The 12,148-nt window shown below is 47.6% G+C and overlaps 1 protein-coding gene across 1 annotated transcript in view; it reads left to right on the top strand.

The window, feature by feature from the left end:
• The window catches only part of SHROOM3 (shroom family member 3), a 242,243-nt gene that overhangs the window by 179,039 nt on the left and 51,056 nt on the right, over window positions 1-12,148 (top strand). Inside the window, exon 3 of the mRNA XM_081813144.1 lies at window positions 10,068-10,196. Within this exon, the coding sequence (XP_081669270.1) occupies window positions 10,068-10,196 (129 nt within the window). The remainder of the gene's footprint in view (window positions 1-10,067; window positions 10,197-12,148) is intronic.

The raw sequence follows: 12,148 nt of genomic DNA, 5'->3' as shown, positions 1-12,148 counted from the left end.
CCTGTAGAACCATAATTACAAACACCTTGAAAAGGTATATTGTAAACCACAATTACTTTTCCACAAATTGTCTGCATGGGGGCACCTAGTTGGCTCAGTTGGTTAAGCTACTGCCTTTGGCTCAGGTCATGATCCCAGGGTCCTGGGATTGGAGCCCCACATCGGGCTCCCTGCTGGGCGGGAAGCCTGCTTCTCCCTCTGCCTGCCCCTCCCCCCGCGCATGCGCTCTCGCACTCTCTCCTCAAAATCTTTAAAAACAACAAACAAAAAACAAATTGTCTGCATTTTGGTACCTTGCCTTCCATTCAGACCTGCTTCCCAAAAATACAATGCAACAGCTGCGGGAAAGCTTGGGAGACAGATTCCTGCTTTGGGTGAGAGCAGAGGTTGGAAACATTTAGGTTTGTGATTCGGAGGCATTTAAATAGCATGGAATGTCTATTATCTACCCTAAACAGCAGAACGAATCTTGCATATTGTGGACACAAATGCAGTTGGCATGAGCTTAAAAAAAGTGCATGTGAGCTTCTTTCTAAGATCCAATAATCCTCTTGGGCAAAGTGAGGATTAGGCCTTCCTCACAAACAAGGAGGGGGGAGGTGAGTTCATTTTTGCTAAGATTCCTCAGCTGATGCCAAATTTAGCAAGGGACCTATTTTCTCTCTTCTCTAGGCAGGTTTAGGACAGGAGCAGCTTATTTTGTAGATGGAGAGGGAAACCTTGACTCCCATAGACCACATTGCGACCCCAGGAACCTTCCAGAACCAGAGTCCCTCCATGTCCTCCCGTCTGCAGGAGGGGAGGGGTGTCTTGCCCCAGAGACTGGTGCAGGGGGACTCCAGGCACTCAAGAAAGCTGGGCCCAAACTCCTGTTTTTAGGACAGCTGTGCGCGTACATTGGCTGAAGCGCCATTTCTGCCCGTTACCTGGGACTCCTCTGATGAGGGGAGGCCCCTGGAAGAGCTCCTCAGGCTAATTCTGACACCCCTGTACTTGAGGAACTCTTTGTTTCAGACCAGTGGCTGGGTTCTCTGTGCTAGTCTGTTCCCAAGGGGCCTTCCTCATGCTCCATATTCTTGTTCTTGTTGCCTGATCCTTCACTCTGGAGTTAAATATTTATTTCTGTGCCTCCCCAAAAGCTTTGGACCTTCGCAGTTTTCCTTTTTTAAGGAATTCGAGAGCCCATCATTACACCAACCATCCTGTCACACCCTTTGGGTGACTTTTCCTGTTCCTCTCTCTCCTGTAGACCACTGTGATCGAATGGTAATAGCCGCATCTCATGGTGGTTATCACACGCCAGGCTCTTTTTGTCTCATGGAAGTAGCAAAAGGGTATGTGGAAGGAATGGCAGGCTCGCATGGCTTAGCATGTGGCAATTCCTTAGAAAAAAGTATTCAAAGCTCAGTGATCCTCGGGGGCAGTACGGAGAGGGCGTGGCCTTCAGTCATTCCTTTTTCTACTTGTTTTATTTCATTTTACTTTTTTAAATTTTATTTATTTGAGAGAGAAAGATAGGAAAAGAGAAAGCGAGAGAGAAAGAGTGTACACGTGGGGAGGAGAGGGAGAAGCAGGCTCCCTGCTGAGCAGGGAGCAGGGTGGGGGGCTCGATCCCAGGACCCCGGGATCATGACCTGAGCTGAAGGCAGACGCTTAACCGACTGAGCCACCCAGGCGCCCCTCATTTTGCTTTCTTTTTCTGTAATGAGGATCCTCACTGTTTCAAATGATAAGAAAATTCACTGAATTTTGTTGTTACAGTATCTGGTGTATACCATGTGCCTAATAAATGTAAGTGTCTGTCCTATTGGTAGGAAGTTAGTATTTATTGCTAGGCTCTGTTCTAAGTGCTTTTTACACAGCAGCTTGTTTGAGCCTCCCAACTACCCTTTGATGCCTGTGCTCTTATTGCCCTGTCTTGTAGAGGAGGAAACTGAGGCACAAGAGGTTAAGTGATCTGCCAGAGGTCAAACACCTATTAGGTAAAAGAGCCTAAGCACGAACAAAAGCAGCTAGTTCCAGGGGCGCCTGGGTGGCTCAGTCGTTAAGCGTCTGCCTTCGGCTCAGGTCATGATCCCAAGGTCCTGGGATCGAGCCCCGCATCGGGCTCCCTGCTCAGAGGGGAGCCTGCTTCTCCCTCTCCCACTCCCCCTGCTTGTGTTCCCTCTCTCGCTGTATCTCTCTGTCAAATAAATAAATAAAATCTTTAAAAAAAAAAAAAAAAAAGCAGCTAGTTCCAGAACCACATTAATACACGGTCTGCCACTTGTCAGAGCTGATTTAAGGGCAGACTCAGAGTTTGCAGCGAGGGCCGTACCCCTCCAGTGGCGAAGATAACCTCAGTTTAACCGTAGGGCCTTGCATGAGGGCTCTTCGTTTTCTTACGCCCTCGCTCTGGGCTACCTATGTGTTTATAGGCTTCAGTGGGTGGAGGGATTTGAGTCAAAAGTCAATTCGAAGCAGATTCAATGTTTACTAGGTAGGTTAAAAGATTTGGCCAGTCATTTGGCTTTTTCCCCTACCCACCCTTTTCCAGTCCTGGTGCTAAGGTTGACATAGAAGTCATTGGCTAGGATCTGGAGATGGTTAAGCTTATGGTTTCAAAAATCATCAGAAATACACTGAACGCCAGTGGTGTAAATTGTACATGTGGATCCAGTGGGAGGTTTCAGGGGATACCAAGTGAGAAAAAGCAGCAGCAAGAGCAGGAGGTAAAAATGGACGCAGGTCTGAGCACTACCGTTCACATCTCTGCATGACTGAAGGGTTACGTGGGGCCCTCCTGTAATCAGCAAGCGGCCGAACCAGGGCGGGTGAGCAGAAAGAAGAGGCTTTTAAGTCCATGTCAGTGGTATGCCTATGATGGAAAGCACCAGCTGGGGTTCAGGCCTGAGAGAATACAGTGAGCTTCCTAGATGGTAACTAGTGATTTAAAAAACAAAAAAGGATGGGGCACCTGGGTGGCTCAGTCGTTAAGAATCTGCCTCCGGCTCAGGTCATGATCCCAGGGTCCTGGGATCGAGCCCCGCATCGGGCTCCCTGCTCAGTGGGAAGCCTGCTTCTCCTTCTCCCACTCCCCCTGCTTGTGTTCCCTCTCTCGCTGTGTCTCTCCCTGTCAAATAAATAAAAAAATATTAAAAAAAAAAATAAAAAAACAGGGGCGCCTGGGTGGCTCAGATGGCTAAGCCTCTGCCTTCGGCTCAGGTCATGATCCCAGGGTCCTGGGATCAAGCCCTGCATCTGGCTCCCTGCTCAGTGGGGAGCCTGCTTCTCCCTCTCCCACTCCCCCTGCTTGTGTTCCCTCTGTGTCTCTCTCTGTCAAATAAATAAAATCTTAAAAAAAAAAAAAAGTTTCCTTAAAAAAAATAAAATAAAAATTAAAAATAAAAAAAATTAAAAAACAAAACAAAAAAGAGAGTAAGGGAGGGACAGTGACCCAGAAGGCTAGGTCTAAATATATAGACGTGTACATATACGAATATAGACCAAAAGGCGAGGAACAGTAACAGGAACAGGGGACTTTGAAAGAAAGGGCAGTTTCTTTCATAGTGTGAAAACTATGATAAATAGTCATCAGAAAACAGAGAACAGCTATGTTAGGCTAAGAACAGAGATCTGTACCCAATGGCATCAGTTCTTAAAATGTTCTTCCAGACCCTGGAGGAGCCGAGAACCCAGGCTTTCTTTCTCCCCTTCCCGGAGACCGAGGGGAGATCCGTGGGAAGCCTCTGGCGATGACACTCAACCTGCTACCAGGAGAGAGATGATAATTAGGCCAGCTTCATGCATGATAGACATGGAACAGGACAAGAAAAAGAAACACAGGAAACCAAGACCATGACTTTTAATAAGGCAAATTATGAAAACGAGTACACTCATGCATCTAGCCTAAATCCAAAGGAATTTCTCCAAAGGGCTCTGAGGTCCAACTCAGGCCTGTATAAATGCACTTCTGTCTGCTTAATCTCAAAAAGCATTCTGGCTGCTTCAAAACATAAGGCAGCAAAACTTCACAGAGCTTTGCCACCTGTTTGTTTGTGGGAGGGCTCAGGCACAGTCCCCCGACCCTGGTCCTCTCTACCCCACAAAAGGCCACTGCTAATGAGATGGACCAAAAAGGACCGAATATTGGACTTTCACAAAGAAATTGGCTGACAGTCTTATAGAGAAAACAATGAAAAGAAGAGAGACCCGCCTTCCCCAAAACGTGTATGGTAAATACCTTCAAGAGTTGATGGGCAGAGAACTCCATTCTGGATGTATCCCACAATTATTCCCTTTATAGTCTCCTATGATCCATTCAACAAATCTGTGTGTTATGTGCCTACTGTGATCCACTCACCGTGGTAGGCTCTAGGTGCATGGTGGTTTAAAAAGCAAAACCGAGGGCAAGCCAGCCGTGGGCCCAGACCTCACTGAGCTTGCTGTTCAGTAGAAGGAACAGACCATGTGCAGGTGAATGATCCCATTCAGCCATTAGTGCCATGAAGGAAAAGACCAGGTGCCTGGAAAGAGACTTCGGCCATAGATGAGGTGGCCTCTGATGTTCGACCCGGGACCGGAAGGCTAAGGAGGAGCCAGCCAAGTGAAGAATTGGGAGGAAGACTGTTCCAGGCAGAGGGAACAGCGTGTGTGCAGGTGAAGAGTTCGGTGGGGTGGGGAGCCCAGGACAGAGCGGGAAGGTGATGTGGAAGGGAGGACCAGAAGCCAAGTCACTCGGGCCTCAACAACCAAATGAAGGGACTTGAATTTTGTCCAAAGTGCAGGGAGCAGCTACACAGAGTTTTACCAGAGAATGATATAAACCATTTCCATTTTTTAAAAAGTGTCACTGGCCGCTGGGTAGATGCTGGATTGAAGGGGGGCAGGAGCGGAAGTGGCCAGTGAGGAAGCTGTTCCCTGTTGGGTAAAACACAACAAAAAGGAAGAAACTGCTTGTTCTACAGATAAACCCAGCATGTCCCTAACGTGGTAACAGTCCATGCTAAGGAGATACGGTTCTTTGCCTCTCTACCGCAAGACAAAATAAAACTGTTTAAAGTCCACAGAAACCAGGAATCTAAAGGGATCTGGAGAGATCATTTAAAAGGCCTGGCTCAGTTCCTCCCAGCTTTCACTCCGGCCTCCCCAGGCATTCCCCAGTTTTTGTTCAGTTCAAGAGTGTCACAAGGAACAGAACGATCGGGAACTTTTTCTTCTAATATTGGCTGAAAGTCAGTTCAGAAATACCAAATGGTAAAGCAGCCAGTGTATATTCAAGAGTGGTGAATATTGGGGGTGGTGGGGGAGAGGGTGGAGGAAATAGGAAATAGAAATGTAGGTGGTTGGCCTGGATATCTTGTTTCTTTCTTTCTCTCTTTTTTTTTTTTAAGATTTTATTTATTTGACAGAGAGAGACACAGTGAGAGAGGGAACACAAGTAGTGGGGAGTGGGAGAGGGAGAAGCAGGCTTCCCGCGGAGCAGGGAGCCGGATGCGGGGCTCGATCCCAGAACCCTGGGATCCTGACCTGAGCCGAAGGCAGACGCTTAACGACTGAGCCACCCTGGATATCTTGTTTCTTAACTGGAGAAGAAAGATGACATTGGGATTGTGGATCACAGTTATTTTATTTATTTTTTTAGCCCCTGCTAAACCTTCTTTGGTCTGCTTTGAGTCCTCTTTCATTGCTCAGTAATCTGTGATCTCGAGACTGGGGAAGAGCAGGAAGCAGTATAAAAACAGCGCCCCGGAATTCTCGTTAGCTTTCCCGGCGAGTTAAGTGAACTAAAAGGAGACAGGAGGGAAGAAATGTTACAGATCTGTTGAACATTTGGCAGTGTTTCATTCATTTAACAAATAATTATCAAGCACGTCTGTGTGCCAGGCGGCAAGCTGGTTCGCTTGCCTGAGCCTGCCGCGGAAGAAAGGCCAGCAAGCGGGTGGTCAGAAGACAGTGTGGCTTGCACTTTGAAATGCACATCTGTAGTCAGCTTAGCTAGCATGGAGCACAGCACCTCATCCCCAGCTTGCACCCAGAGAAGATGATGTCCAAACCAAATCCTGCAGGACAAGTACGGATAAGCCAGGAGAATATGGTACCTTTTGGGATCTTGGAAGTAGCCCCCATAAGGCTGGAGAGCTGTTCGGTTTCTGTTTGTATTTTTCACTTGAACTTGTTTCATTGATTCCAAGGCTTCTGCAATGTATCTTTGGGTATTTTTAAGTAAAACAGTGTACCTTGGAGTATCTTTTAAGTAAAAATTAGCTCATTTGGTAACATGTTTATTAATGTCCCCACAGTCACCATTCTCCACCCAGTCTGGCCACATCTAGGTTAGTAATTCCAAGGCCTATAGAATTTGTGAGATAAACCTCAACATTTTTGAAGCTTTTAAACTGAAAGGAAGAAGAGAAAGTGGTTGTCAGTGATTGTTTTTTTTTTTTTTTTATCCCAAGCGAGTCTGATTCCATGTGTGGTTTGAACCAAGATATACAATTCCTCTGTCTCGGCTTGTTCATCTGGAAAAGGGGGCTAAAAGAATTAGTTCTTGCCTTTAGAGAAGTTATGAGAATAATTCATGATATATGGGAAAGCATATATATCCTTTTTTTTTTTTTTTTAAAGATTTTATTTATTTGTCAGAGAGAGAGAGCAGAAGCAGGGGAAGCTGCAGGCAGAGGGAGAAGCAGACTCCTCACTGAGCGGGGAGCCCGACGCGGGGCTCGATCCCAGGACCCTGAGATCACGACCCCAAGCCGAAGGCAGACGCTTAACCGACTGAGCCACCCAGGCACCCAATACAGATCCTTCTGTAGGAAAGACTTGGAGTCTGTTCTGGTCAAGTGATAACCACTTCCTGATGAGATCAAAGCACGTTCTAGCCTTTGTCAGTTTCAGGCTGTTGTGAGGCAGGTAACAGGTGGGGTGGGACAATGTGCATTCCAGAGACGGCCCAAGTTCAGTGTGAGATAAGAGAACTGGCGGGGAGAGGAAAGGGTGAAGTGAAGATTCCAAGGTGATAGGTTTCCCAACACTCATTCCAGGATTATTTTATGCCTCGGTTCACTATAGAATTTTTTTTCATTAGAACATATGAAGGGCGCCTGGGTGGCTCAGTTGGTTGGGCGACTGCCTTCGGCTCAGGTCATGATCCTGGAGTCCCGGGATCGAGTCCCGCATCGGGCTCCCTGCTCAGCAGGGAGCCTGCTTCTCCCTCTGACCCTCCCCCCTCTCATGTGCTCTCTCTCTGTCTCTCTCTCATTCTCTCTCTCAAATAAATAAATAAATTAAAAAAAAAAGAACATATGAAGTTTTTAAATGTTATTTGTTGTCCAGATTATTCCAGAAAGGCAGAAAAGCTGTGTTCTAGGTGCTGGTGATTCTTCCTGCACACTCTCTAACCTCTTTTCTAGTTTGTTCTAGTTTGTATGATATAGCCAGAGAGCCCACTCGGGTGCCAGCCCATCCAGGGTGGGGGGAGGGGAAGATCAGCAGGGAGGCGGGGCTGTGATTTAGCCTGGGGGTTGCAGTGAGCAACAAGCCACATGGGTTCCACAAACCCTCACACGCAGGTGCTAACCTCAGCAGGTCCCCTGGAGGTGTCAGGTGACAGGACCACGTGTGGCCACGGAGAGCAGTGCTCTGCTTTCCTAGGGTTGCAAAGAATCACGTATTAAAAAGCCTCAAAAAGAGGAGGTCATCTCCTTTTTTAGATCATCTCCTGTTCTTTGTGCTTCCATCTTTTTCCCATTTGTCTGCTCTTGCTGCCAGCCCTTCAGTGGGACAGTGTACCCCTGGACCTTCCATCCCTTTGTGCCTCCCAGGAAGGGGGAGTAGGCAAGGAAAGAGGAAAGGGCTTAGCTATTGTGTGGCAGGGACAGAGCCAGCGATTGTGGTTTGGGCCAAAAATGAGGAAGTTATTAAATGCCACAAAGGTTTTATGAAAGTTCAGGCTTGGTCTTTGTTTGCCCGTAGCAGTCAACATCGGAGCTAGCGGAGAGCTAGAAAGGAAAGCTTGCTGGCAGAACAGATTATACCAATGGGTGGTCTTGGGCGTACTCCTTAGGTTCATATAATCTTTAAACTCGCACATCTGATGGTGAGACGCCTGTGAATCTACTTTCCGCCCCAGTTTAAGCTAGAGGGTTTGGTGCCACTGAGGGTTCTGTGAGTAATCCTAATTGGAGACCACATGATGAATTCTGCAAAATGCTTTGACATGTTAACTCTCTGGCCAGAGTTCTTCTTTTCTTTTTTAAAGATTTTATTTGACAGAAAGAGCGCGCGCACAAGCAGGGGGAGCGGCAGGCAGAGGGAGAGGGAGAAGCAGGCTCCCCGCGGAGCAGAGAGCCCGATGTGGGGCTTGATCCCAGGACCCCGGGATCATGACCTGAGCCGAAGGCAGACACCTAACTGACTGAGCCACCCAGGCGCCCCTGGCCAGAGCTCTTCTTGCTCTTACTTCCAGCACAGATTAGGTCTCTTTAGTTGTGTCTATTTTGTATAACATCTTAGCTGGAAGAAGCTCTAAAATAGAGGTTCTGCAGTAAAATGATAATGAGAATAATTAGGCATATACCATGTGTAGGCAGGATGCTAAACAGTTAATAGACATCATCTAGAAACCTTACAGCAGCTTTGCAAGATAGGCATGGTAATGTTGGCTAATTTGCTGAGTGCTGAATATGTGCCAGGCTCTATTCTAAGTGCTTCATCGGAATTAGGTTAAGCGACTCAATAGCTCTGTAAAAGTGTGGGTGTTCTTTTACACCCATTTTAGAGACGAGAGAACCGGGGCACAGAGAGGACAGTGTCACAGGGCTGATCAGCAGGAAGAGCCAGGACTCCAGCTCAGAGAGGCTCCTAACCGTGGCATGCCGTCTTATTTTTACATTACGATGCAGAGCCGGAGGCTCAGAGGGCAGTTTTCCCAGTGTCTTTCGTTCATAAGTGACAGAACCTCAGACTTCAAGCTTCGGTTTATATTGACTGTATTCAAAGCCAGGAATCCTAAATTGGATGAGAAAAGTAATGTACAGAAATGGGTGATGGAAGCATATCTGAGAAATGGAAACTCCCTGGTCATCTCCCTCCATGACCTGAAATAAAAGGAGTGAGCAGCCGTTTGATAATCCCACCTCTTCTCGGCCGAGGCTCATGCAGAGGAGAAAGAGCACACATTTGCGTCTTCTCCAGATTCCTGCTCTCAGGACCTGTGTGGGGGCGTAGGTTCTCAGAGTCTCAGAAAGATCCTCAGAAACAGATGCTGAAAACACACCACTGGTACGCAGCAAAGTGGAATGATGAACAAACCTGCTTTAGAGCCTGATGCAGGTGACCGTCTGATCAAGAGGAGACCTTAAAGTCGGGCATGTGGAAATTCGGGAGTGGAGATTCTCCTAAGGAGAAGAAATGCACCTGTTGTCACGGCAGAACACGTTGGCCACGCAGGGCTTAAAATCTTCTGACTGCCTGGGAGTGTGGAGGAAAAGAGTCAAGGGAATGGTGTTCGGGACCAGGGGTTTAAATGCACACATAAAAGGCTCGCCCCCAGCACAGTGGAATCTAGACAATCTGAAATAGCTCAGGCTCAGGAGTTGGCACGTTCCTCTGCGCGGCCACCTGCCGAACAAAGGAGGGCTGCTCCACTTGGGGGTCACTGTGCTAATAATGAAATTGAGAAGGGAGGCAGTAGGGGCTGGGTTTCAGGGACTAGGTCTGACAACTTGCTTCAGTGAGTCCAATTTCTCGCTTACCGACGGAGGCTGAATTATAGGGGGAGTTCACCTTCATTATAGTGTCTCTTTCTTCCTCCTTGGTTGGAAAACCTGGTGTTTGGAGACTGGGAAGTACATTTTCTTGCTTCACAGAGATGGAGATAGGAAAGGATGAAGACCCTCAGGAGCGGATTCACCTTCTTTGGGGGCAGAGAGCTTCAGTGGGTGCAGGCTGGGAACTGCGCACTTAGCTCTGCCGCTTTGCTCTAACTCCACGGTTCATTTTCATACATTTTTCTTGTTGATTCATTTGTGCCCCTGCCCTTGAACACCGTCACACTCAGCTTCTCATTTTCCTCTTTCTGCCAGAGATGCGTGTGCAGACCCGGGCCCTGCGGGCACTGGCACGTCTGACACCAGCCCGGAGCACCCGGCCTCCCACCCCCAGCACAGGAAAGCAGCATGGTCAGGAGGGGCTAAGCATCGGCCGAAGCACAGGTAAGAGGCGCAGAGGTCTGTGCCGAGTGGTTCAGAAAAAGGGACTCGACTGCTGGAAAAGGGAACTGGGAGCAAGACTGTGAGTCAAGAGACAGGCTAGTGAGCGAGGTCAGGAGGGGCTGGACAGGGAGGTCCCATAGAAGCTCAGAGTACATTCATGGCAGTTTTCAGACTAGGTTCTGAAGAACCCCAAAGTTCCTGGGAGGTGAGGTGGGGCTCGCAAATCATTTGATTCAGATCTCTTTTTAAAAACACAACTGTTTTTAAGACTGTAATTAAAAACACTCAAAGCAATAGACCAACCAATGTCTTAAACACTCTGGAAATGACTAATGCGTTACATTGTACAGTAAGATTAATTCATCTTTGAACTGATAGTCATTTAAAACTTCTCTTGTCATCTGTTAAAATGGAGGAATGTCCTGAGATTATAAAGTTAGCCCAGTAACAATTCGCAGCCACGTCCCTGTGCTTCCTCCATGCTCCTGCGTACTCGGTGGTGTGCTAGGCCTTTGCCTTTTTCATCAAATCCCCACGCCAGTCCTGTGATGTCCGCCCCAGTATTCAGCAAGGAGGCGGTGGGTTCACATTCAGTTTGAGCTCACAGATGCCACCCTCTCTTGCCTCGACAATCAGCATTATGACCTACTTCCTAGTAAAACCCTGGGAATTCAGTGAGCTAAGGTAATCAAAGCACTAAGCACAGAGCCCACCCATGGGGAATGGGGTCCGTGGAAGCAAACCACCTAGATTCATGTGGCAATTCTGCCTCTTCCTGTGTAACCGTAGGCATGTTATAATCTGTAAGACGAGTTTAACAACTAATCCCGGGGCTGCTGAAAGACTGAATACACAGAAAGCACGTGGGGCAGTGCCCAGCACATCGTAAACCCTCAACACGTGCCGCTTATCGTTGTTCTCAATCATCCCGATTTCAGTTTGCGGGCTCTTTCTTGCAGACACGTTGACTTACATTATGAAGAAGTAAACATTGTAAATTTGGATTTACACAATTATCCCTGTTTATGGATATGCAAATATACATGAACGTATTTGTTATGTTTTTCATAATGAAACAACACTTGTATCCGGGGTCGACCTTAAAGTTGTCTGTAAGATTTCATTTGAAAAAAAGAGTCAAAAGAAGTTTGAGTGTACCGACAGAGGACAGGTCAGATTGGCAGAGGGCTCTGGCTACAAGGCAGCCAGCCTGAAGCAGCAGAGCCCTGAGCACTCTGCCCTCCGGCCTCCTTGGGTCGTCACGGTGCAGAGAACCAGAGCCTTCTGTTCAGCAAGACCCCACTGGGCTGTGTAGGCTGGTGTGCCACAGGGCCAGAAAGTTGTGGTGAAGGAGTTACTGCAGTTGCCAGCCAGGGGAGAGAGTGGTCGGGATTGAACCAAGCAAGTGGTGATGGGACAAAGGAGGAGATAAGATGGGAGATGAATTTGGGAGGCAGATGAGGATGGGAGAAGGGAGGAGAAAGAGGAGAGGGTGTGACTTCCAAGTTGCTGCCAGTGGGGCACTTGGGGCTGACCATGGGACCGTGAGGTGGGGTGATGCAGGCAGGAAGAGCAGAGACGAAGTGAACGCCTGCTTGAGCACGGGAATCACTAGACCTGCATTTGAACTTGAAACAATGAGAAGATTTTATAAGGCAGTCTTTTTTTTTTTGTATTTTTTTATTATGTTATGTTAATCACCATACATTACATCATTAGTTTTTGATGTAGCATTCCATGATTCATTGTTTGCGTATAGCACCCAGTGCTCCATTCAGCACGTGCCCTCTTTAATGCCCATCACCGGGCTAACCCATCCCCCCAACCCTCTCCCCTCTAGAATCCTCAGTTTGTTTCTCAGAGTCCATAGTCCCTCTTGGTTCATCTCTCCCTCTGATTTCCCCCCCTTCATTTTTCTCTACCTGCTATCTTCTTCTTTTTTTTTTTTTTTT

The sequence above is a fragment of the Leptonychotes weddellii genome, chromosome 2, assembly GCF_054177405.1.
Source record: "Leptonychotes weddellii isolate Sample4059 chromosome 2, ASM5417740v2, whole genome shotgun sequence".
In the NCBI taxonomy this organism is placed as follows: domain Eukaryota; kingdom Metazoa; phylum Chordata; class Mammalia; order Carnivora; family Phocidae; genus Leptonychotes; species Leptonychotes weddellii.
This window is presented reverse-complemented; position numbering and strand designations above follow the sequence as displayed.